General features: G+C 37.5%; 1 protein-coding gene across 9 annotated transcripts in view; it reads left to right on the plus strand.

The window, feature by feature from the left end:
- Positions 1–27,170, plus strand: part of LOC111185601 (aspartyl/asparaginyl beta-hydroxylase) — a 243,461-nt gene that overhangs the window by 24,347 nt on the left and 191,944 nt on the right. For 8 of the 9 annotated variants that reach the window (XM_089899111.1, XM_089899107.1, XM_089899112.1 and 5 more), the window contains exons 2-3: positions 10,873–11,022; positions 14,169–14,237. In XM_089899111.1, the coding sequence (XP_089755237.1) occupies positions 10,873–11,022; positions 14,169–14,237 (219 nt within the window). Of the gene's footprint in view, positions 1–10,872; positions 11,023–12,455; positions 12,501–14,168; positions 14,238–27,170 lie in introns of all 9 variants that reach the window. The other variant, XM_022595311.2, reaches the window with a different exon arrangement.

Raw genomic sequence — 27,170 nt, forward strand, 5'->3', positions numbered from 1 at the left:
TGAGTTTTTTGTGGCTGGAGTATAGACAGCTTGGGGAAAGGACACGAAACTAAAGCTGGAGTGATAGACTGGGGCCATGTTGAGTAGGGTCTTAAAGGCCACATTGTAGATTTTAATATTATCCTAAGAATACTGTAAAGCCATTGAGGGATTTTTAACAGGGTAGTGATACAATCAGATTTAAAAATTTATTCTGGCTGCTGTGTGGGGCACTAAAGGTTATGTTAAGGTATTGTAGTCGTCTAGGAAATGATGCTAACTTGGATTTAGATGATCGTAGGAAAGATGGGTCACTTGAGACAATTTCCCACTTTTTCATGGCATGGCGTGTACAAAAGAAATTTTAAAAAATATCATGCTGGGGTACATACAGGCAAGGATGACCCAAGTACTGAGGAGAATTCAAATCTTGGCATAGTTGTAATCCATTGGCCTGATGTAGAAACTCTGATTTGGGAGATGGGTGTTTGGGAAACAGGAGAGAACAAAATCTAGGATGAATCCCAGGGTTTTGGTTTAAGCCGCTGGCTTGATGGAAGTGCTTATGAGATTTAGGACACTGGAGAGGAGGTGGGAAAGATGTTGGGTCCAGTCGTGTATCAGTTGAGTTTGGGGTGTCCTTAAGTCACTCACATGGGGTATTGAGTAGACAGGTATGTGAGCTTGAAGGAGAGAAAAAATTAAGCTATCTAGAAGGTGGTAGCTAATAAACTAGGGAAAGGCCATAGGACCAAGGCTTCTGGAATTTCCATGTTTAAAAGTCAACTAGAGGAGGGTGAGCTAGCAAAGGAGATTGGGAACTAGAATTCCACAGAGGTCGAAGATGATTCTAGAGTAACGAAAGTCAAGGGAAGAGGATGTTTAAGAAGGAGGGAGAATTCTTCTGAGAGGACAAATCAGATGAGGACTGAAAATTTTCGGTTCGCTTTAGTGACATGGATGTCATTGGTGTGACATTGGCGCCGCTACACTGGAGGCCCGTGCAGAAGCCAGATTGCAGCCTCCGGGTTGTAAGGGGTGAATGGGGGGGCTGGAGAGTGAAAGCAGTGACATGATGGCCCTGCTGAGAATTTCCCCTGTGACAGGGGGGTGGAAGGGCAGGGGCTGTAGCTGTGGGGCTGAGGGAAGATGCTGTAAAGGCAGAGAGCTGGTGGAATAGGACAGGGAAAAGATAGAGTATAAGGTGGCTGAGGAGGGAAGGGGCACGGAGGACTTAGGAGGGAAGCAGAGAATGAATGCACGTGAATTTCGGCTTGTAATGGTTGGTAGAGCACAGCCATTGCAGACAGCTTCCGGCTGATGGCTCTGTCTTCTCTGTGAGGTAAGAGCTATGGCTTTTTTTTTTTTTTTTTTTTTGAGTTTGCAAAGATAGACTGCTTTAGAGGCAGATAAGTTTGACGTAGTCATTGTGGAATAGCTGTGTTTGTCTGGGGAGCCAATGATGGCAGATTGATACAGTGAAAGGATAGAGCAGCAGGGAGCTTAGTGAGGCTGGGAGTGATTTAAATAACGAATTATGGACTCTTAAGGTGGATTTGGAAAGATGTGAAGGCAGGAGGGGAATGAAGAGGGGTGGGAAAAAAGGAGAAGCAAGAGACCTACAGGACCTAAGAAGAAATCGTTGAGTAAACAGGCTGGAACAACGGGAAAGTCGTGATCAGAGTGGTTGCTTACGTATTCAATAGAACCTAAACCTTTGCCTGTAGAGGTAGTGTTCCTTCTACCTGGGAACAGCGGAGCTGGTGTGTTTGCGGAGATTTCACCCAATGTCTGCTGAGTTGCCTTTTGTTACTTCTGTGATACTGGCTGTTTAATATTGGGTTTAGAATGGTAAAACATGCTCATGTTTGCTTTGGAGACTATATATAGATGAAAGGGTTTTAGTTTTTGTTTTAAAGAACTGTATTTTCGCTATCTCATGGTATCCTGCAGTCCTCATGGTGCACCCGAACAAGCAGAGCTTGCTTAGCAGGATCTGTCAGGACGTTTGTGCTAGGAGAGCTGCAGAGATATTTCAGCAAGAACGAAGATGTGATTAGGAGGGTGAGTTAGGTTGGGTTTGTGGTAAGGTCCATGGTGAGAATGTAAGGACGAGTGTGGATATAGAATGGAAGGGAACAAGGTCACTGGATGGATAAAGAAATGAAGGAAAGAGAACCTGACATGTTGGCCACACAGCTGGACAGGAAATCCCATGGTTATGGCTGGAATCGAGGTGAAGAAGGTTTCACTGAGAGGAGAGGTCACCGCACACTGGTGATGACAGTGATGGGGCAGGTGGAGGGTAGTATGATGGGACAGCATGGACCTTGGGGGAACAGGGCTCTGTTGTTTTTTTCTTTTTTAGGTGGTAAGGAATGATGGTCTGGAACTTGGTAAAAGCAAGAGCTCCTTTCCCCTGCTCCAGACCCTGAGAATTAGGGATGGCTAGTGCAGGCAGTAATGCAGTGATTCTCTTTCTGTGTGGTCCCTAGACCAGCAGCATCCGATTACCTGGGAGCTTATTGGAAATACACATTCTCAGGCCCCTCTGCAGACCTACAGAATCAAAATCTCTGGGGTGGGCTCAGCACCTGTTTTGACCAGCCCTCCAGGTGACTCTAAAGTTCGAGCAGCACTTTTGATTGAGTGATTGGGGGAGTGGAGGGAGTCATCACTGTCACCCCATGAGAACTCTGATGGGTTTTCACCCGGTCAGTTTGGGAGGCAGGGAGAGCGCTGGACTCCGTGGACATAGATCTTGACTCTTGTGGTCTCCGGTGGTGTCAGGTTGAGAGTAATAGAGCACATTGCAGAAGTTTGGTCTTTGCTTGGACCTAGGAGTTTGCTATTAGTTTCAGCAGCTACTACAAGGAATAGTTAATACTACTGTAGTTCTCTTTGCTAGGGTTTTAAAAATATGATTGCGATATGCAAATTTTATTTATTTAAAAGCTTTTATAACATGTCCCATCATAAAAATGAATGGTTATTGTAAGAAATAGTTACTTGCAAATCAGGATTTCTTTTTCCTTAAGCACTGTGATGGATTAAATGTTATTTCAGAGAGATTCATTCATCCTAATCACCCCATCCAGAATAACAGGTATGCCATTATTGCAGAATTGAGGAGGGGAGAGATTTGATTGAAATAACTGTAAAATTGTTGCAAAAAGCAAAGGAGTAGGTTAACTCTAGGATGTGTGAATATGTGTGATAAAGATTTGTGGAGGAGGAATAATTGCAGCTGTGTGGAAGGAGCCTCAGTGGTGAGGCATACCCATACTTAGTAGCTGTGATTCTTGTCTCAGTTCAGTGTTTGGCCCCAGACCCAGAATTTAGGGTGCAGCTGGCCTTGTACAGGCCCATAAAGGGAAAGAGGAAACCCTAGCAGCCCCTGCAGTCTTGGTGGCAGGCTAGGATCATGAAAAGAGCTGTGAATTGGAGATGAGGAGACTTATGCACGAGTCCAGATGGATTCAATCAAAATGTGTTGCATGCATGACTTCAACAAATATTTGCACACCTCATTTGTGCCAAGACACTTTTTTTTTTTTCGCGGTACGCGGGCCTCTCACTGTGGTGGCCTCTCCCGTTGCGGAGCACAGGCTCCGGACGCGCAGGCTCAGTGGCCATGGCTCATGGACCCAGCCGCTCCGTGGCATGTGGGATCTTCCCGGACCGGGGCACGAACCCGTGTCCCCTGCATCGGCAGGCGGACTCTCAACCACTGCGCCACCAGGGAAGTCCCCAAGACACTTTTTATAGGCAAGGAAGTCGAGGCCCAGAAGTTTGATGACTTCCTTAAAATCAAAGGTAATGAAGCAGCTGGAATTGAATCCAGGTCTCCTAAGTCTGAAGCCGGCTACCCGCCGTGTAAGTGTGGTGGCTTGGTTTCCAATGCTCTCAAGAAGGGCCTCTTGTCACTTTCCCTCTCCCTCTGAAAAAAACAAAAGAAGCTTCTGAAATATTTGTCTAGTAAACTTGTGTGCTGGTTGGTCATCTATCTTAAACCCCTGTCAACAGATGATTCATTACTCAACATTGTAGCAGGCACCGACTTCAGTGGGACAGATCCTTGAGGAAAGGAATGGCTCTTGGTCAGAACACCTAAGACCCTGGTCAGTTTTGATTAGTTGTCCCAGTTGCCCTGTTCACTCTGTCCCAGCTCTGAGCCATCAGATACTGGTATCTTAGGTTGCTGACTCCTTTTCAGAACATTTAACTGTTTCATTTGCATGTGAAGCATTGTTTGACTGAAAAAATTAAGACTCATAAAGAACTTTGAAAGGTTGCTGCCTCACTCTGGATACAATTTGTGCTAGATTAATTTAGTGTAACTGATCAGAGCTCTGATGAATTCTGTGAGCTGCCAATCTTAAATCAGTGAATAAATTGGGCTGGTTTTATTTCCCCAAAGAGAATATTTGGAGAGGGGACTGGAGGGAAGATGAAGAAAATCAGAATGCGGTTGTACAATGGCTTTCCAGTCCCCTGAGATAGTGTTTCCTAGGTGATACTCTTACTGATGAAGAGTTCCTTCTTTCCCTGTCTCCTCACTCCATGTTTCCTTCACAGCTCTCTCTCTCTCTCCTTCTCTAGGGAAACACTTTTGTTTTTTGGGGGCCATGCCACTCGGCTTGCGGGATCTTAGTTCCCTGACCAGGCATCACTCCCGGGCCCCCGCACCAAGTCCTAACCACGGAATTCCCTAGGGAAAAAGTTTTTGATTGTTGCTTTAGTTTTGCTGTTGAGGGAATTAGTCTTGGGATGGTAATGCCTGTGAATCAGAATTCTAGAACATTAATCCATTTCTTACCTTTTAGGGTTCTGTTTCATTCAAACAAACTATGTAATGGACTTTTCATATAGGCATTTGATTAGATTCCGAAGGGTCAATTCAAGCTGTTGCAGGGCCTGGGGCCCACATTTTATAGCAAGACTTGTTTCAGTTTTGAATGATTTGGTACTTGTGCTAAAACCATTCAAGACTGAATCCCAAAACGCCCAAACTGGCAGTGCATTTGTTCCTGTTTTTTTTTTTCAGCATGCCTGATATTTTTTAGGGTTTGGAATTGGGGGATAGGACCAACCCAGAAAGGAATCCCAGCAGTGGGAGAAAGGCTGTCGGACTGTTAGCAGAGAGAGTATTTCAGCCTGAGTGATTAGCAGTATTTGGCCATGAGGAAGAGGCCTCTAAAAATAACTGGTGAGCAGAGTTTGCAGTCAGGTCCAATTTCAGTTCTAGAGGCCTTGCCCAAGGAGCTGTTGGCCAGTCCACAGCTCTAGTAACGAAGGGCCTGTGGTGTGCCTGATACCTGCTCATAGGGCTTTGGTTTTTTTTCTTCCATATATATTATTAATGGATTGAAGAAATCAAAATGGCAGAAGGTAAAGGTATATTTTTATTGTTTGGGTTAAAAGTGACTTGGGATCTAGCCGACAGTTTTTAGCTTGGTTTTCAGTTGTGCGCTGTTCAAATATTTTTGGCTAAGTGTTTTGACTGCATCTTCTACGTTTTCTATTTTGAACTTCTGGAGACCTCGATGTTTCAAAATAGTTTAATTTTTCATGGACTAATCTGTCTGTAATATGAATATTAAGTTTTAGTGTCTTAACTTAGAATATCTTTTATTGTATCGTACTACTGGAGACCACATTTTACAAACTTCAGAAAAATAAACATGTGGTCTGTCTTGGTCTTAGACGTTAATTACAGTGAACGTAAAGAATTGTGTGCATTCAGATCTCATGTAAAATTATAGGAAATTTAAGGGCTTTATACGTCCCTTCTTGTATTAATGAGCACACTTAGTTGGCTCAAGCAGAGACTTACCATACGTGGAAATGGACCTAATTTTTGTGAAGCAGGCAATAAATGCAAAGAAAAGACATTGGGATTTTTTTTTATTTTTCAAATCAAATCATTAACCTTCAAGTGTTCTTTAATGATGTGTTGATTTACATTTTTGTATGTGTTTGTTTTTGCTTTTCTTTGTAAGTTAAGATTGTCTTTTCATTTAATTGAAGGCAAGCTATATTGGCTCATTATATTGAAAATGTATTTAAGAAAAATAAAATAGACATATTCAAGACTGCTTCCAACTCTCAGCTGCCCGAGCAGCCGCTGGAAGGATTCTATTATTAGTATAGAGAGTATGAGTATCTCTGCTTTGAACACTGTTTTAAATAAATGGTTAGAATGGCTTACTTGACTTTTCTGATAAAGTGGCCCATGGAGCCGTGAAGAAGAATAGGAGATATCTAGCGGACTTTCAGTTCTCTTAGAAGGCGCTTCTCCTCTTCTGCATGGATTGCTTAACGTACATAGTGAGGCAAAGTCAGCTGTTACTTCTGACCCACTTTTAACAGTTCATGGCTCCTAAAGGGTGACATTTTGTAATGTAGAAAAATAACCAGTTTGATGAATTGCTTTTATGGTTTTTTAAAACTTTAAATGAGTAGTATTTGTGTATAAATATGACATCACCAGCATAATGCTTACCAAATCTCATAAATGGTTATTTGTAATTCACTTAGTTGTACTTCCAGTTAAGTGACTAGTGCTCAGGTGCTGGGGGTGCATCTTCTATTTTCCCTTTTCTAACCAAATAAATAAAATTTCCGATTGTCCCTAGCCCAGTCTTCATTTTGGGGAGACTCATTCCATTGATCACCATGGTAATTTTCTGTGTTCGGTAGTATGTGAGAGCGTTTTCTGATTTGATGGGTCAATGTGGGAAAAAAATGAATCACATAGTTCTTGCCATATTCTTAACCCTCATTAAAAACAAATCTTTTTGATTAATCCCTGGGACTACAAGTTGACTATGGAGCCAGAAATGAAATGAAAATTCTTAGATTTATTCTGATTTTAGAAAAGAGGGACAACTACTAGATGTTCTTCCAGAATATGTTTGGAACACAGTAGTGGTTTCAGGTGTGCCTGGGGAGTTTTAAACTCTCTCGAAGGGTTTATCTTACTCTGCTCTTTTCAGTTTAGTTGGACAGAAACTGATCTGCCCTTTGGGACTAGGTACACCATGTTTACAAAGTGACATACCAAGAGTGTGCTATTTAGTGTCAATTAAAAAGTTTCCCCTTAGAAAAGATGTCTCAAGAAAGACTCCTTTCTATAATTTACTGTTTTGTTCCTTTATGGAATTGGTAAATATTAACAGTAAAAAGATGAATACTACTGGAGTAACACCTCATGTATTTGACATTATAAAGGGATGGATAAAATAATGCTAATTATTTCATGTTCTAGCTAAATAACATTTACTCTTTTTTTTTGACGTTTACCTTTTAAGCGATAAATCCATTTAATAAAAAAATATTTTGAATGAAAATCTTCCCAGAATTTATTGTACATTTCTTGCATTCTTAAACAGTTTTAAAACAATAGTGTAATGACAGAATGAATATGATATCATGATTACCTTGTACTAAAGATTACTTTAATAGTTAAGGACTTGTAAGTGTAATAGTTAAGGGCTAGTCAGGGTTGCCAGTGAGCATCAGTCGTAACTGGCCTCCTGCCACTCTTCAGGTTCTTGTGTCTTACTCGTGCTGTATTCAGACATTTTAGAGGCCTGCCCTCCATCAGCACTTGTTGCTTTAACTCCTTTGGGTGAGGCTGTCTCTAAAGTCTGTTCTTCAGTTTTGTGCAGTGAGTTAGGAAACTTGATTGAAGTTGTTAGCATCATGTCTAAAGTAAATGGGAATAGATTCTAGGTAAAGGTGTATTCTTTACTGTCTTTGGTTTTCTCTCTCTTTACCCTCCTAATCCCTTCTCTCTGTTTTGGTATATGCATTTATATAATTTTTTTTAAAACTCATTTCCAGTTTTTACTTGTATTTGGTGTTGCAGGTCAATAACTTAGACGAGTATTGCGAATCAACTTGGATAAATGATACTTTCCTTTTGAGAATCTCAGGAATTTCCCCCCTCTGTTTCTGCTTTAAGAAAGAGATAGAAATGGAGAAAGAATTGGACTTGGAATTCAACTGATTATTTTGTTTTATTAGCTATTTCTTTATAAGCTTATTTCAAATAGCATCGTCTGAGGTGTACTTTTATTGAGGTACATATTTTGAAAACTTAATTATTGAGTAAAAAAACTGAGTCATGTCTGGCACATATGTGCTGAATAAATACATTAAATGAATGAATAAAATGTTGAACTATATTTATTTGGCCTTATTATTTTCTAGTTAATCAGGAACAGTACAAGGGACTGGTATCAGTTACAAAATGTCCAAGAGGAGATAAGACAAGAACCCAGTTTTCCTGCCATTTTAGCACTTATTTTAAATAAAAAGTTTAAGTTTGATTCTTAGGTAATAAGTAGCCAAGGGAGGAACATCCTTAGTCACTATTATAGTTCCATATTTAGAAGGCATTATTCTTTTTTTTTTTTTTTCTGCGGTACGCGGGCCTCTCGAGCACAGGCTCCGGATGCGCAGGCTCAGCGGCCATGGCTCACGGGCCCAGCCGCTCCGCGGCACGTGGGATCTTCCCGGACCAGGGCACAAACCCGCGTCCCCTGCATCGGCAGGCGGACTCTCAACCACTGTGCCACCAGGGAAGCCCCATTATTCTTTTTATAGTTAGTATTCTATACAAATGGGTAATGTGCATATATTGATTTGTTGTATAGAAATAAAGGTTTTTTTCAAATACAGTCTTAAAAAATGTCTTCATGTTTGTAGAAGTTCAGTAAATTAAACACACAACACTGTTACTGAATCTGTGGCGCTCCCCTTCCCACAGAAGATATTTCTTTTCTTTTTAAAAATTATAGTGGTGCTTTATTTTATATTGTTCTTCGTATAACTTCTATCCTTAAGACACATAAAATTTTGGAAATCATCATTTTCCCTCACCAGCACTGCAGACAATTTTCACCCAGTCTCCACTCCGGTGACTACGTTCAGATAATAAAACAGTGGAGCCTATTTTAAGTGGATTTAATAAGTAACATTGTGATCTGTGCCCAGCAGGTATTTTTTTAAATGTGTAAGTTATGTTTTTATATAGCCAGCTTTTAGGAGACTTTTAATAGATCATGTGAGGAAAAAGAAAAAGAAAAGAAACAAATTAGGTAGCCGGATCTTATTTGGTAAAGCATACTTTTGTAAGTTCACCATGTGATTATTTATAAATCTAGCCCTTATTGATGGGTCTGTTAATATTTAACGAACACTAGAAAAAGAAATTGACTTTTTCTTTAAGAAGGAATTTTGTTTTATTTAGTTCATCAATTTATATACTTAAATATAGGTATATAAGTAAATATGTGTATGTTTGAGTGTGTATATCCACAAATATAACGTACACACTGTTAAGGCTGATTCAGTTTTTATGACCCCTTTTGAAAAGTTGATCTAGTGATTGGTTTAAAAAATATGTATAACTTTTTAACAAGAAGAATTGATAGTATGTTCTTGATTTAAGCCACTGGAAAATTACTACCAGTATTCCCTAATTAGAACTGGATTTAGGAATCAGGTTTTAGATGAGAGCTAGTGAGGTGTCTGAAATCATGTAATTTGGCCCATTCATATGGAGCAAGGAATTCAGGACCATAGAAGTCAGGGCTTATTCCTGGCTCTACCCACCTTATGCTGGTGGCTTTGGGTGAACCATTTCATCATTTTTCTATAAAACAGAGATGATTATTCCCGTCCTTACCCCCAGTGTTGTAGTGGACACTTGGAAATATTTGGGGGTGTTTTTGTTTGTCATAATCGCTGGGAGCTACTTACCTGTGGGACCAGAGGAAACCAGGAATGCCAGCTGCCCTGCAGTGTGAGGAACAGTCGCACAGGATGAAGAATTGTCCTGTTTAAACCCAGAAACACCCTCTTGAGAAACACTGACAGGACCCTTGTGAGAATCACATGCACAAGGGGAGGTAACGTGCTCCACCAGCGGAAGATAGCATCCTACTTTCCTACTTGCTTGATAAATTTTTCCTTTTCCCAAAGGGCATGTTGAGATATGACATATTCTTCTAATTTATTTATTAATATTTAATATTTATCATATTCCTTTTTAAGAGAAATTTGAGTTTTATTGTCCTTTTAAGGACAGTGTTGACCATTTTCTCTTAATATTACTTGACTATCATTATTTTTGTTTATTTTTGGCTGTACGAGTATTTCCAGAAGAGTATAAAGTATATTAAACATATCAAATGTGATATATGACACTTCTGGTGGACAGCACTTTACAAAACTGTATCCTACGTCGAGACCAATTATGAAAACCTTTCCCTTTTTCCCTGGGTCCCAAAGGATCTTGTCAAGGAGGACTGAATTGCACTGTTTGGCTTCTCTTCTTCCCTGACCTCTGTTTCCTATAAATAGTTTCCTTCCTTTATCTCTGTCACTCTGGCTAAGAATACGAAGCGTTTTGCGGGGAGCTTCTTCCATGGCAGTTACAGTTTTCAAGATTCTACAGAAACTAAATGCGACAAAAAAACAAAAGGCTTTGGCTACATTTATGATCTCTTTAAGTTGTTGATATGCTCTGAACTTTGAAGGAGGTTATATTTAGGTCGTTTAGATAAAGAACTTGGAAGGAATACACATATCAATTTTTATTTTAAAAAAATCGCTCGCCCATTAGTAGTTCATTTCTCTCGTTACTTAGAAGTTAGGGTCATACATATGTGGTATTGAGGCTAAGCATAGTCTTTTCCGTTTTTAAAATCTTTATTTTGTGTAACATGATTTAAGAATTTAAGTGAAAACTATTGATAGTTTTGAAGTGATTTACCATTGGAAGTACTCTCAAATTCCTGGAGAAATATTTCAGTGAAAAGAGGTTCAATAAAGTGTTTTCTTCTTATATAATGACATTGTCCGTGTGTTTTATTTTAACAGAGACAAAGCATGGAGGACACAAGAATGGGAGGAAAGGAGGACTTTCTGGAAGTTCGTTTTTCACGTGGTTTATGGTCATTGCATTGCTCGGAGTCTGGACATCGGTAGCTGTGGTCTGGTTTGATCTTGTTGATTACGAGGAAGTGCTAGGTAAGGATTTTCTTATTGTTTCTTATTGGTACTGTCAATTCTGTAGCCTCTCAGTGGTTCTCAGTAGGGAAGGAACAAAAGGGGATGTTATCAGGGTTACCTTGCTGTGATACTTCCAACTTCTTTGAACATGATCTGTCATAGAAAAAAATAGGCTTTATGTTGTCTATATATCACACCAAAAAGTTTTAACAGTACGTACTCTCGCGACATGCAGTACTCTATAATTTCTATTCTATTTTGTTGTATTATGAGTTTTTAAAATACTGGTCAGGAGCCACTGAATTTATTTAAGGACCCATGAATGGATCATAAACACAATTTGCAAGACGCTGCCTTAAAGAGAGCATTTCCAAGCACACGCCTCTGTGTCCTTGTTGGAACTGTTGTGTGTGGATGTGAGTGTGTGTGTGTGTGTGCGTGTGCATGTGTAGGTGTGGCCTGTAGGATGTTCTGAGGAAGTTGCTGTGTTATTTCTGATAGTTGTCTTCCTTTCCTCTCCATTTCCTTTTCTCTCCCCATAATCACTGCAGTTTTTCACGTTTTTTTACGTTAATGATTCTTCACAATTTTTGGAGTCATACTCTTTTTTTCGTTTCACCTGACCAAGTCTCTTTTTGTAATTGAGATAAAATTCAGTATTGTAAATATGTAAAAATGTACAGTTTCACTGTTTTTTAACATATAATTTTGTGCTGTCATCATTATTAATTTCAGAATATTTCCATCCCCCTCTCCTTCTTGTCTCCTGGCAAGCACTAATACGCTCGGTGTATTTGCCTATTCCGGACATTTTATATAAATGGAATCATACAGTACGTGGCCCTTTGTGTCTGTTGTTTTGCACTTAGTGTAATGTTTTCAAGGTTTGGTATTTACTCCATTTTATGGATGAATTATGTTCCATCGTATGGATTCACCACATTTTGCTCATCCATTCATCATTGATGGACATAGGGGTTATTTCCACTTTTTGGCTGTTGTGAGTAAATGGCCTTCCTTTCTAATAATCCAGTGAAAGATGTGGACCTTTTCACTGAAAAAAATGCACACTTTTCTCTGTATGTATAGTGTCGCAGAGAAAATCCCCTCCCTTCCATAGACCGTTCTGCACTTGTGCTTTACTTATTAGTTTATAGCCAGCCACCTTTCTGGGGGGAAAGGCAAAGAATAACAAAGCACACATGTAATCTGCCTTTTGTTAAAGCTTCTTATTTTTATTATTGTACTTCGAGGAAAGTGTCTCCGAGTAGATTGGTAAGAGTGATAGAGGAAGAATTTTAGTTTGGAGATGAACTTCTGAGTAGATCTGTGCTTTTGTTAACTTATGTTGATGATGTTGCGAAGCAAAGTCTATTAGACAAAAGAAGAGATTTAGAAGATGTGTACATTTAAGCTCAAGTAACAATTTTCGTGTTTTTGTATGCATGCAGCCAAAGCAAAGGACTTCCGTTATAACTTATCAGAGGTACTTCAAGGTAGGCTATTGGAGATGCCTTTTAAGTCTACTTGTGTTAGTCTCTAAAACCTCATCCTTGGGCTGCTATTTTAGTTATCACCTGCATCAGAGAATGTAAGTGGTAGGACCAATTTTCCCTCTTAAATTTGTGAGAAAGTATAGTATTTTCTGTCTTTTTATTGTTATTTGAACTCTGTGCTATACGTAGCCTCAACTGCAGACCAGCGCTTTTCAGTTATATTTTCTTAGCTATAGAAATGATAACTTCCTTATGTCTACATTATTATTGTTATTGTCACTTTCAACGTGTATGTGCTTTCCTCAATCAGACTTCTGCATAGCAGGTTAACAATAAGTGGAACAAGGGCTCTGGGAGGGTCTAGGTTGGTCATAGCAACTCTACTCCCAAAGCTCTTCTGCTGTTGTGCAATGTTTTAACTTTGTTTTTTTTTTTAACATCTTTATTGGAGTTAACTTATTTTTTATTAAAAAATGGTGGCAGTAAGGAGGGAAAGTGGTGGGGGGTGGTGGTGGTGGGATGAACTGGGAGATTGGAATTGACATATATACACTAACATGTATAAAATAGATAACTAATAAGAACCTGCTGTATAAAAAAATAAATAAAATTCTAAAATTCAAAAAAAATAAGTAAAAATAAAATAAAAGCATTGCTTAAACAAACAAACAAACAAAAATGGTGGCAGTGCTGCCAACTGGTGTTTTAGTACTGGTGCTATATTTGTAAATGTGGTTTAAATATTGCTGTTTAAAATATTGTTGTTTAAAATGTTAAATTAATGTCTCTTCACAGCCATTGTCCAATGATGAATTATAAACTGTGTTGATTTTAGGATGTTTTTAGGGAACTGAATGTATTTGACTTATATTTGAAATACTGAACAGTGCTCTGAGATGATAAAGTTAAAATACACATTTACTATTCTTGAAGGAGGAAGTCTGCTAGTATTGTCTTCTCAGCTTGTCTGTTCTAAGCCTTATTTTTTTTCGTAGTAGTAGGTGGCCAGTGCTAATTACATTTTTAAGTAGGATAAGTGTAAGTTTTCCTTTGTAGTTTCAAAAAGCGAGTTTTACATACTTTATTTCCAGAAGTCTGTTTTTAAAGGTTGATTCATGATGCTTCTGTCATAAATCATTATTATGAAACGTAAAATTAATCATCCTCTTATTTTTGGTACTTATACTCGATGTTAATTATATATGGTCTTTATTTGAGGCTCAGTGGGTGTTCTTTTGTTTTGAATATTAATGGTGTGAGGAACTTCTGTACTTTAGAAACATTAAATTTCATGTAACTGTTAGAAATGGATCTGTATTATTCCTTATATATGTTGAAAATTTTACCTAAAGTATTTTTAGCAGTAAAGTTAAAAAAAACTACTCTGAAATGATTAAATCTCAGGGTATTGTTAAGCCCTTAAAGAAAATATTATCTGAGTTATATTTCTTAGATTTGTTAGGTGAATATTTCCTCAATCTCTAAGTGAACTGCCTTCATTTTAAAGTGAGATTATCATTAGCACGGCTTTTAAGGATGAAAGGAGCAAAGAGTTGCATTGATTGGTTGCATTAATGGCCGATATGCAGGATTGTAAGAAATAGTAACACCTTATTAAATTTGTTTTTCCTTTTGTTCCCATATCCGTCTTTCCTTCCCCTCTTGTAGGAAAACTGGGAATCTATGATGCTGATGGTGATGGAGATTTTGATGTAGATGATGCCAAAGTTTTATTAGGCAAGTACACATTTTGTCTTTTTTAATTTGTGGTGCTAAAATGTTGGAAGCAAAATAATATCGGGTTGGCCAAATGAACCTTTTGGCCAACCCAATATTTTAGCTTTAGTAATGTTTGTGTCAGTCATTTCCATTTTATGAAAGATATTTTCCCACTTAAATCATTTATTTCATTCTTGTTGGGATGTTGAATGGCTTAATTATTTTTCTATAAACTCTCACATTTCAACTTACTGTTAAAAATGAATAATGCACAGATATTATAAGTAATATAATTTCATATGTGTTTTTAGATTTAAAGCACTTTATATTCTGAACATAACATTTGAACATGTAGATAATGTCCTATTCTGCTTTCACATATGGTAATGGTGACCATTCTTTAGCATCATTTGACATAATTCAATGTCCATTTGAAAATGTAAATTTCTGAAGGCTTACATAAATTCATTCTGAAATAAAATAGTGGTAGTAAACATCTTATAATGTCCTATGACTATTTGAAAGGTAACATTAAAATATACACTAGTAGTCTTTGGCCAGGTTTCTTGATTTTTTTTAAGTCTTGGACCCTTCTCTTTTATCACCAGAATTACCCGTCTTTATCATTGAGATTTTTTTTATAATAGATAAAGATGTGATATTCTTTCATTTAATTTTAAAATACTCTCATACTAGAAAGGATGGTGCTAATTTTAATATGCAAATTTTGTATAATCTGGCCTGGTGAGATATTATTTCTGCTTGTTAAACAGCATCCTTTCCTTTGTTTTAGTATGTAGCGTAATATGCATTAAAACATTTTATACTAAAGTCTTTAGAAAAATAACAAATATGACAAGGTTTACATACTAAGCTTAATAGAATAATGGCACAGATTCTTCCTAGACACACAATTTTGTGTATATTTTATGGATATGAAAAAAATGGGAGATACATCTGTATTGAAGTGTAATAAAACATCTAATTTTGACATTGTTTTCTTGTTACTGCTCAATGAGAACTATATTTGCTACTTAACAGTGAAAGCTTCCTATACCCATGAAATTTCTTTTCCTGTCTTAACGGTAATAGAATTTTCTACACAATTTTGTCATTATATATCTAAATTTGGGTTTCTATAAATATGGTAAATTCTCAGAAGACTATAATCCTAGGCATGCGTAAGAAAGAAGATTATATAGACCTTATTTCAGAATGATGCTAATTTGCTTGCCTATAAATGGTTTATTACTTCATTTTGTTACTTTTCTTTAAATGACAGATTCTGAATAGCAAAGCTTTTTATTTAAAAAATTAACTTCATGTGAGCCGTTGCCTCATTTTTAGAAATAATATTACTTATCTACTGTATTTTGTTGATTTTTTTAAGGGGGCAGGTGCTTAAAATCAGCTATCTTGGTCTGTCAGGAAATGTCAACTATTAAAAATGAAAACATGTTATTTCTTCTACAGCACACATTGATTTCTATTGCAAACTTACATTAATAACTTGATTTTTAGTATTTTAGATTTCAAAAATTTATTCCCCTTAATATTTTTAAGCAACCATTAAGAGTTTAATTAATTGTAATTTAGAACATTGCCATTTGTGGGTAGCCACATATGTGGTATGGGCAAATGGTAACTTGTTCCTTTTGCAAGAATCATATACTTGGAGACAGAACTCAGTTGGTGAATCTGAGTGTTCATTTGGTCATTTGACTATTAAATGCGCAAAGGCTAAGATAAACTATTTTACTGTGTTTATGTACAAATTCGCAGTTGGCTTGTGGCTTTGGTAAAGATGAAAGAAACTAGTGTAAGCTGTTTGTCCTCTAACCTTATTCTGTAGTGTTTGAATTCTCTGCATGAAGTACAACCTTGATGGGAACTGAATTTTATGACTAAGGTTCTTTTCTACTTTGTAAGGTTATTGTAGCCTAGTTGTGCCTCTATTACTGGTGGATGGTTGCAAGAACCAGGTGAAATTCTGGCCTTGCTGGGCTCTGTATGTTCAGGGAGAGATTACGGGGGAGCAGATTCAGTGAGTGTGTACCCTAAAAGGAGCCAGATCTCTGGGGTACGTTCTCATTGGAGAAGCAGTTCAAGGTTAAGGGCCTTGGATTAAGGCAGAGGGAATTCCTGGGGAGGGATGAAAGTAGAAAGTCAGAGATTGGGTGAGAGCTTGGCATGGCAGGTGTGGTAATAGTTATGCTGAACTTCCATAGGTTTGGATTTCTCTCCTTAGTATTTCTTTCTGGAGTCTTAAATTTGCATATATCTAAATTTGATCAATTTGAGGAAATGTACACGTTCATGTTTACATTTCTCTTACATTTCAAAGTTTGCTTTTCTTATGAACTATGAAGAGAATGAAATATGGGAGTAAATCAAGATCAGTAGCCATCATTAATTTTATTATTTCTGGCCATGGCCCTTACAGTATACTTTGGTGTTGTTTACATTCCTTCCTACTTTTGTGGCCCAATTATCTAAACTAAAATGTCTTTGATTTTGGCTTGGATGATTGGAAGCTACATTGTCTCATAATGTATTCTTTGAAAACTTGTTTCCCAAATAAATCCATAGGAAAGAGGACTAAATTCTGAGTAGCATTCTCTTAGAGCAGCACCACCTGTGGATTACATAGTTATCCTTTTCCACCTAGCTGGCACCAGCTATGGCCAGAGAACAAACGGGAAGGCAGTCCCTGGAGCCTTGACAGGCATTTGTGGCCTTGACAGATGCCTGAGTGAGCAGTAGGGAAGGGAGGGCTGGATCTTGCCCAAAGGCAGGCACATGTTGCTCTTTGGTTCAGGCCTTCTCTTAGAGGATAAGGAATTATAAACCCAGAACATATTTTCTTTTTCTCTTTGGACTAGTACTTTTGTCTTAAGAACCACAAAAATGTTGCATAGTTGGGTAATCAGTTTTGCTCAGATACTTTTGCATATTCGTTGCATACTTCATCCTGTCACGCTGAAGGGTGGTAAAGTTTTGTATTTTATATTCAGTACTTGGAAGTACTTGTATTGGAAAATGGAGAAAAAGAAAAATGTTTATTCTAAATATACAGCTGTAGAGTTTTTGGACAAGGAGAAGAAATAGTGTTATTCCCACAGGGGCTTGGGTGGGAATACAGATCTCTGTTCACAGCACTTGTCAGCTCTTCAGTTCAGTGAAGAAACATGCTGGGTTGGTCAAAAAATAATTTAAATACCGACTGAAGTTTGTGGGGTTTTCCCCCCCAACGCATGAAGAATGGTGCAATGTAGTTCTTCTATGGACTAATGTGGGGAAAATTCACTATCATCTTTAACATTAAACTAGTTGTCTTATTATTATCCCTTACCTGAATCTTGATTGCTGGTAGTTATGCTGTGTGGACAAATTCTGTGTTGTCAAAGCCAGAAATACCAGGTTAGGTGGTTATAATCCGAAAAGCTCTAAAATCGTAGATGCATATTTCTCACAGCCTGTCTTTTTTTTTTTTTTCTCCTCAAAATTATGGAACTTACTGTATAGAACTTGACAGTTCTACTGGTGGACTTTGATACCTACTGGACCCAAAGCCAGTTCTTCACAGGACAAAAACAAATGATAAAAACGATATATACACTGCTTTCTTTCCATATGGGGGTCTGGGATCTTTGCAGTAGAAGCTAATTCCGTGAGCTGATAGGGAGAGAACTCTGGAATGTTCCTGTTGCAGGTGACTGGCCTTGATCACATCTCATATTGGTAGGCTGAACGAATTGTTATTAATAGCTGACTCTTATTATTGGTCAGAATGACAGGACCACAAGTCAGTAACCAGAGCATTATAAAGCTAACATTTTCTAGTTTTAAAATTTAAGTTGTTTATCTGGTATAATTCGAGCACGTTGATGCCCATCTGTGGAGGCTGAACAGTTACCCTGCTAGTCATATCAATTCCAGAGTTTCCTAAACTAACTGCAGCTCCTAAAGGGAAAAGTTTGAGGAGATGAACATTTCTATTTTCCGTGAATATTTATTGATATATGTAAGTGTTTGTATAATCAACTCTCGATAATATCTGGGTGCTACATGGGCAAATGTGGGGCTTGTCGGAAGTGTCTTTTTATCCTCATATGACTTTCACTCACTTTTCCCGGTGAAGTTGGTCAGTCTGTTTTGGCTGATACCATTTTGTGGTTTTTTTGGCTCTCATTTCTCTGATGAGAGAAAAGCAAACCCGGTTAGGGGCTGGTAGGAAGGGTGAGGATTGGTCCAGTTGCTTTTCCTTTAGTCCATATGATTGAGAGTTGATTGTAAGGTGTGCATCTTAACCGATTTCTTTATTTTCCAAAATACCTTTTCTGTAAACTTCCTTGACCATGATGCACATCCTTTTTGAGATCACTCTTCCTCAACTTCTTTTTTCCACCTAACTGCTCTCCTTATTTTCTCTTTCTCTCTTCCTTTATTCTTATGTAGGCCTGACCAAAGATGGCAGTAATGAAAATATTGATTCTCTTGAGGAAGTCCTTAATATTTTAGCAGAGGAAAGTTCAGATTGGTTTTATGGTTTCCTCTCATTTCTCTATGATATAATGACTCCTTTTGAAATGCTAGAAGAAGAAGAAGAAGAAAGCGAGACCACAGATGGCGTTGATGGTACGTCACAGAATGAAGGGGTTCAGGGAAAGACTTGCGTCATCTTGGATTTACATAACCAGTAACTTTGATGCAGGGACTGAAGTCACTGGCTTGTGAACCCCCGAAGCAAAATCTCCTTTTTCTTTCTTTCCTTTGCTCATCCAGGGCTTAACATGCAGTGGGGCAGCTGCGATCGGACAATACAAGGCAACTGTGTCATCTTTTCCCCAGTACAGCGCCTAGCTAGTCCCTTGCTTGGCTTTCCCACTTGAGGAAAGCGGTACCCCCTCATTCTCCTACTGGTCCACAAAGTGCATTGAGAATGATGTTCTTGGTAGTATAATTGGTTTCTGTATCGTTTTGTTTCAACTCATGTACTCGCTGAACTAAATTCAGAAACTTAATAGCACATTGTTTTGTGATTAACCCTTGCTGCTTGTCCTTCTAACACGCTATTCATTAAGATGATTATAGTGGAATTAATTATAAAAATATTTCTAGCATGATACATAAATTCAGTGCTTCTCTGTTGATCTTTAACATGACTGATGTGTAAAATGGTGGTCCTTTAAAAGGCTGATTTTTTTCTTTAATTGTAATTTGTTTAGGTTGATTTGTCAGACAGGTTAATACAAATTTCAGTGTAAAATTCTGTATTAATGGTGCTTTTAAAATAATTTGAAAATAACCTCATATTTTTGCCTTAGGGTAGTTCAGTTACTGTATTCAGATAGTAGTGTGTCTGAATCTTTCTGTCTGTGAAAGCAAAATTTCTTTTAAATTTCATTTCCAAATAGACATCCAGAGAAAGTAATTTGTATTTTTTTTAAAGGAGGCATATTACACAGGAAGGAAAATGTCAATATGTTATCTTAAATAATGTTGTACATATTAAAATTATTCATCCTAAATAACGGTCTTTTTCCATTTTTTCCTGTATTACCTTATTAATTGACCATCAACTTTGGCTTAGGTATAATATGGTTTCTATGTTTGTAAATTAAATTTATTAAAGTGGTAATTCTTTTTAGGAGAATCGATTTTTGCCGTTAGAAAACCTTAAAAACACCTTTGAATCAATTCATTTAAAATGAGTTTGCTTCAGTGATAGCAAAAACAATTGTATTAGACATATGTAACATGCATTTCTTAAAATGAGATTTCATTCATTTCCCAGCTCAAACAGAGCTCTTATAGCTTAAGAGTGATAAGATCCAAGACCTTTGATTTCTTTTACCCTTTTTGGGAGTGGTGTTTCATATTTTTACATCTCTTTGAGCCTCTGTGAAACTTAGCCTAGCTTTGGTTCTTTATAGAGCTTAAAATTGGAAAATATTTGCATTTTTTAACATTTTATTTAACTATGATAATTTCTACTTTTCAAATATTTATTCTTATTTTTTCCCATTTAATCAAGTTGCTTTCAGAAAGTAGATTATTCACCCATTTTTTTCAGAAGGGAATATGACAAATTTAGTTTCTTTTTTAGAGCTCGCTCTTACAGGCTTATCAAAATGAGAGCCTGAAAGTAAAAGTCTCGAATCAGAACCCTGGAAGCACATCAACTTCCCCCTTGACTCAGCAATTACATGTGTCGGGAAAACTGTCCAATTTGCTAATCTTAGTTTAAAAAAGCATTATTCAGTAGCTACTTTTGGAAATAGATACATGTGTTGTACATTGGACAGTGATCTCCTAACGCTTAAGTAACTATTATAACCCTAGTTTGTCTTTTCCTGATTATTCAGAGACTATGTTTCATTCTGTTAATGTTTCTGACAGTCCAAAGCTTCTGATTTTGGAATGTTAATATTTTGGAACAAATGAGTATGATTTAATAATGTTCTTTCTGAAAGCTTATGCAGTCTTTGCCTGTATTTATCCTGTCTTGCACTTTGAATTTGAGTACTGTGACATATCAGAGTTCATTAGGTTTAAATTCAAAAGCAGTCTGAGGTCCCACTCAGAGAAATTCTCTTAGACAAATGTCTGAGATTTGTTTTTTAAGGCAGTCTTGTTTCTTCATGCTTCATTGTTACTAACCCTGGAAGATGCTTTGATCAGTTTATGATAAAGAAGTAAATAATTAAATTTGTGTGTTAAAAATGTTTGGAATCATTAATTTCTCATCAGGCTCTGCTTTTTTGTCATGCTACTAATGCACATTTTATGTACAGAAATTAATTATGCTGTATTCTTGTAAGTGAAAAATAAGAATGTGAGATTATAATTTGCCATTTCTTTGGTATCCCTTCTGATCAGCCCTTTTGAAAAGCCTCTGATGAAGGTAAAATCCAGGTAGCTGGTGAACCCCTGACTTCTGTGACTGCCTTCAACTTGTGCCTAAGGCTTGCTTTGGTGAGAAAATAAAGTTATTTGCAAAACTGGTATAGAGTACTTTGAAGCTGAACAAAGTTGCTTTGCTTACATTTTGTTTATTATGTATGTTACAATTCTTAATCTTCTAAGGCTTTATTGTGTAATTTTCTGTTCCATCATAGAAATATTTTCCTAGCGTGTGTCTTTTAAGCTTAGGAACTTAGTTAAAAAGGCAAAAATGTAATCTGTACGTTTGAATGTTTATTTATGGTGAATTTTACATTGTACTGTATTTACTCTGCATTTCCACTTTGGAACAACCAAAGGCACGTTGAGGAATGTGCTCTGAGTTCAGATGCCCTTGTCTCCTCCGAGCTGCCCTTCCTCAGAGGAAAGTGCTGTTTGTCCAACTGAAAAGGCACCGGGTTCTCTGGAATTTGGTACCAAAACAAGGAAGTGGCACTCAGGGGACTTGTTTTCTGCACTTTAGTTTCTTTCAGCTCTTTTTCCCCCTGGGATGTGAGGGGTGACGTGTAAGTCAGTTGGAGAGGTGTCTTCTGGGTGCTGATCTTATTAAATCCCTGAGGCCCAGCTGCCGGCTCACTGCGTCATGCAGATGCCTTGGACTTAATGTGCTGGGTGATATCCTGCTTTTTCACCTTGTACTTACTTGATTCTTTATTCTAGAAATTACCTCCCTGTCTTATAGAGCTGTATCCAGGCGTGTAAGAAAAACTGTTTTCTCTGCTTGAATTCTGGTTTGTTTTCATTTACAGTTAGCTAGACGGGGCAAAATATTTCCTCGTTTGGCCTGATGTTTATAACTTTGGAGTATTAGTAAAGGCAGATAGAAGCATAGACAGTTATGAATTTGAACACCTGGCAGTTATACCTTTGGGGGCTTGATACTCAGCAACCCTTTCGAAATCAGATTCTGGTCTATAAAACAAGTAAAACGTTTTCTGTGTTTTGAGCTGTGGAAATTTCTTTGATCACCATGCATATTTGGAGCACTTTTATAAAATCCAGTGATGCAGACTTTATTATCACAAGTCGATAGATGCAACACTGTGCTGAATTCTCTGCCTGCTATTTGTTGCCATAACTCCGTAATACACAGGAGTAGATATTAACTAAATTGTGAACTGTCTGAAGTTGGGAGTCAGGTTAGGCTGCGTTTGAATCCCTCTTCAAAGCTGAGCCCAACATAGGGTATTTATTAAATATTTGCTGGGGTTAGTCCTGGTGAGTGAGAATGTCAGGAGTTACCCATTGCATAATAAAACGCTGATTATTTTTTTAAACAGCTTAAATAAGTGAAAAAAATTATTGGATGTATTTTGTTTTCCAAGAGAAATGACACTTTGAAGTTCAGACGATGAACTGACCTGTGCTAGCTGAGGTCTTCGCGTGATCTTTCTGCTATCTCATTCATAGTTGTGTCTGAATTTTATCTTTATTCAAGCTCTCAGTCTCTGGATGTAATCCCTTCTTAAACTTTTAGTCTTTCAGTCCTCTGATGTTCTGATCTTCCCTCATCCCAGAGGGTTGGAAGGTTTGTAGCTTCCTTTTTTCAAAAACGTCTGTGTTAATATTGTTACGCCATCTATTTAAAAATAAAAAGGAAAATGGTGTAGCGTCTTGACTTGCGTTTTGCCAAGACTAGACTTATGTTCTAGAGCAAGTCTGCCTAGCTCGCAGAATCTTCTCTTAGGCGTTCAGGGCCTCATCTTTAGTCAATGTTGAAATAAATTATGATGCTTCGTACAGGGCAGGAGGCAGCTTCGAAACTGAGGCTCAGAGCGACTCATTGGTCTCACCAGGGATGGTGGGAGTGCCTGGGATGACCTAAGTATGACATGATACTCAGCTGACCAATTCTGTGACCGACTTCCTGAAAGCCTGCAGCAGCTATAGTACTTGGGTTTCTGTAATGGAGCCAGTCTTCTAAAATTGTGGTGGAACCGCAGGCCCAACCGTGATGCAGCGTTTTAATTACACACAGAACATTTCACTTTGAAAATGTGTGTGGGATAGTGGCCCTGAGGCAGTTGCCAAAATAATGTCAATTACCTTTAGGCAACACCCTCAGGCTGTAAGGGAGGTATATAAGACCTGCTTTTTCCAAATTTCTGTATAAGGATTACCAAATAGTCAACTTAGCTATTAACAGTAATCACCTTAAAACCATCAGAATAAACACACAGGGCAAAAAAGAAGTAAACAACATGGTGATTACTTTTTTTTTTTTTTTTTTTGCCATTCTCTTTGACCGTAGCCACATCCTAATGGCTTGGGTTCCATTATCATTTCTCTGCTCTGCACAGCATTTCTTTACTCTGAGCAGTGTTTTGAATCGTTCTTTCCTCTCTCATTGGTCATTTTTTTAGCAGCTGACCTTTGCCCTGTGTCTGCACCTCCTGCTTCTGGCCTCCTCCCTTCTCTCCCGCTGACTCAGTTTCTCTACCCTTAGACATGCCTTTGTTTCCTAGCCCTCAAAACATAGGAATGCAGATCAAATTCTTCAAACTCTTATTCCTTTTCTGCCCACTGAGAATCTTGGGAAACCCCACAGATGATCAGTTTTCTTCTAAGGAGGGAAGAGAGGCCGTGATGAGCAACCCTGGGGTTTTGCTCACCCTTCTTTCTACCTGTTTTCTCATTGTAACGTGACCGCCTCTTATACTCCTTGTAAAACTGTATATGGGACATTTACTAACAAACAGAATTCAGTAGTGTCCTCATCCTAACCCTTTGTTCATTCCGTCCTTTCTACAACCGCTACTTTGACTTCTAGAATCCTGCATTTTCTATTCATTCATTCATTCATTCATTCCCTGCGTTTTCTTGACTCCCCTCTTCTTTTGTTCCTTACAGGCTCCTGTATTACCTTCTGTTTTCCAAGTGCTGCGCTTTCTTTCATGTTTATACTCTTTCCTTCAGAGACCGAATATGATGATTGTTGTTTAAATTATTAGTTCAGTCTTTGTCATGTCAAAAATATTGAAAAATGATTGAATATATTCTTTAAGTTCAGAGAAGGCAGCTTAGGTTGATACTTTGGCATTTTATATAGTACAATGGCACATTGTTAATTTGTATCACTTTAGGGATTTATACCCAAACTGGAAAAGTTTTAAATCAAGTACTTATTATATTTTCATGTTTCTGATCAGCTAATCTGATGTTGATCTAATATGTTGGCTTATTTATGTTAACTCTAGCCTTTTCATCAATATAGCTCTTTTGACTATATCATAATAGTGGAGGGGTAGGGGGATAGTCTGATTCCCACCATTCTGCTTTTTAAGGGAAAATCCAGGCCTCCCCAGTCAAGAACATACAGGAATCAGGAGGGGACATTAGCACCATTAAAAGTGTATTTTAATGCGTTACGCTAATTTCTCTTGCACATTGGATAACACCCATCAGGAGGGGACATTAGCACCATTAAAAGTGTATTTTAATGCGTTACGCTAATTTATTTTGCACATTGGATAATACCCATGTATTTAAAAGTTGTCATTGCAAGAATAAGTTTGACATTTTACCTAAATAAACTTTCTTGGGGAGTGGTCCAAGATAGCGTTCAGTATTACAAGGTGGTATGCTGTTTTTGCTAGAGTTTAAGAAAGAACTGGGCTTTGTCTGTGAAAAATAGTTGTTAGACACACACACTGGTTTTGGTTATGTATGCATGTCAAGTAACTGGATGGATACAGACAGCCACATGGAACAGTTAATTCACGTTTGTGTTTTTAATGTAGTCATTGGTAAGATACGCTAACACTTTTTTTCCGGAATGACAATGATGATATCTCAACCAAAATAGATCGCCATTCTCAAATGAACTGTCTCATTTGATGGAAACAACTTGCCATGAACAGAGAGAGGGGAGGAGATTTAGGAGTGGAGGGTGATTCAAACAACAGAACAGGAGTAAAAAAAATCTCATACTGGCAGTGGGAGTGTGATTATGGTTTTGAGAAACATACCGAGGGGGTTCCACAGTTTCCAGCAGGAGTATGTGTGAAAGGGCTTAGGGGCTTTCTTGGGACACTTCAGACCTTAGTTGTAGGGTGACAGGTTGTGCATGGTGCTGCCTCCACAGGGGATGAGCAGAAATCACCCTGCCTCCTACCCTGGTGTCCCCAGGAAGTGGATTGGCAACCTGGAACGCCACTTTGGAAAGTTTGCTGATACGTGAGTGTAAAATAACATTTATGTGACCAGGAGATAGAATTGGGAACATCAGTTGTTTGGGATGCTAAGTACAGGCTGGCTGGAAAAAGTGTACGGCGAGGTTATGTGGTACTGATGTTTGTTAGAAGGTTAAAAATAAACACATCGGAACTTTCATTTGCCTAGAGAAGAAATAGAAAGCCTTTGCAGAGTTTTTAGATGAAGAGTAAAAATGTTAGTATATACCTCCATAATGGTATAATTCTTATTTATGTAATTTTTTATAAAGAAAGTTTGAAACTATGGGAGAAAAGCCATGATTATTCAAACAGTAAAGAGTAAAATTCTATCAAAATATGCTATCCTTTTTTTGAGTGGCAGTGATGATTGAGTAGGGAAATAAGGTCCCCAGGTCCTTTCACCCCTGGTGCTTGTAATTGACCATCTGTGTCCAAGCAGAAGTCCACTGACATCCAGGTACCACTGAGAGGGAAATGCCATTTCCTGTGGTAATTAGACATTTCTAAAGCCAACAATTCTTTCAGACCTAAGGCAGGTTGTGAAGTTGATTAAATCAATGATGTTTTTAAAAATGCATTTTTCGGTTATAGGTAGTGAAAGTAAGGTTCTAAAATGACGTATGAATGATAGATATTTGTATGTTGCAGGAGTGTATTTTTTTAAGGGTGAATTTAAGTAAATTTGTTTAATAGTTGCATCAATTTAAACTATTTTATAGATACTTATTTTTTAATTACCTTAATATTTTCTGTTTGTAACATATTTTCATCTTGTAAACACCAACAGAAGGACCTGGTGGGGTAGCCAAGAGAAAAACCAAGGCTAAAGGTATTTTCTGTTTTTCAAATTAGCCTTGAGTGAATCAAGTTTAATGCTTGAAAATGCATGACAGTTTACAGATAATGTTTTGTAGATGCAGCTACTAATGCTAAACATTATTGCTTTTTGGTTTTGGGTGCACCTTTGGTTGTAAGTAGTTTTATCAAGGTTTCATTAAAGAGTTTTCTGCCTCGGGCCTATAATTTTAAGTAATTTCCTTTTTCAGATTATCAAAACCTCGCAACAGTCTTTAAACTACACATTAAATTTACAGTATATACATCCTATCTACCTTCTAAAACTTTTCTTTAGTCTAAATTTTTTAGGTACTGTCGGAAATAAAGATGAGTTCATCAATGATTGATTTCCTTTTTCCAAAAGCTCTGATGATGCTGTCTTAGAGCACAATAAAAGCTAGTGGGACCAAACTTGTAGTTTTCAGTAAAATGAAAACTTAGATTTCATTATGCCGGTATAGAATTTGCGGTGTTTGATATTTTGACTCATTAAAAATTATTACACCTGTCAACCATTCTGTATAGGCTAACAGCTTATTATTGCAGCCTTATTTTATGTTCCTTTGGTTTTTCTTGTCCACTGTAAAGATTTCTGTACTTTAGGGAGAGGGGCATGGGGAAAGTGCATGCTTTTCTTTATAAACTTGTAATACTCTTTTGTGTTCAAGTGCTTGGCACATTGTATGTAGTTTGATTTTGGTGAAACATTGACAGGTGAGACTTTTACTATGTGATTTACAGGGTTTTGTGATTTGTATTTTAACTTTAAGATTAGGAAATTTTAATGTTTTAACTTTGATATCCCGCCTGACTAATTCCTGGGAAGAAAACCAGAATTTTTACCATTTTATTCTTATGTAAGTAATTATGAAATAAATGGCCAATAAAGTATAATTTGACTCCTTGATCTAGAGAGGCAAATTCAACATTAAAGATTTAATTTTTTTTTTTTGCGGTACGCGGGCCTCTCACT

Source organism: Delphinapterus leucas, chromosome 17 (assembly GCF_059928025.1).
Source record: "Delphinapterus leucas isolate spDelLeu-1000000601 "Yukka" chromosome 17, BTC_Dleu_Yukka2, whole genome shotgun sequence".
NCBI lineage: Eukaryota > Metazoa > Chordata > Mammalia > Artiodactyla > Monodontidae > Delphinapterus > Delphinapterus leucas.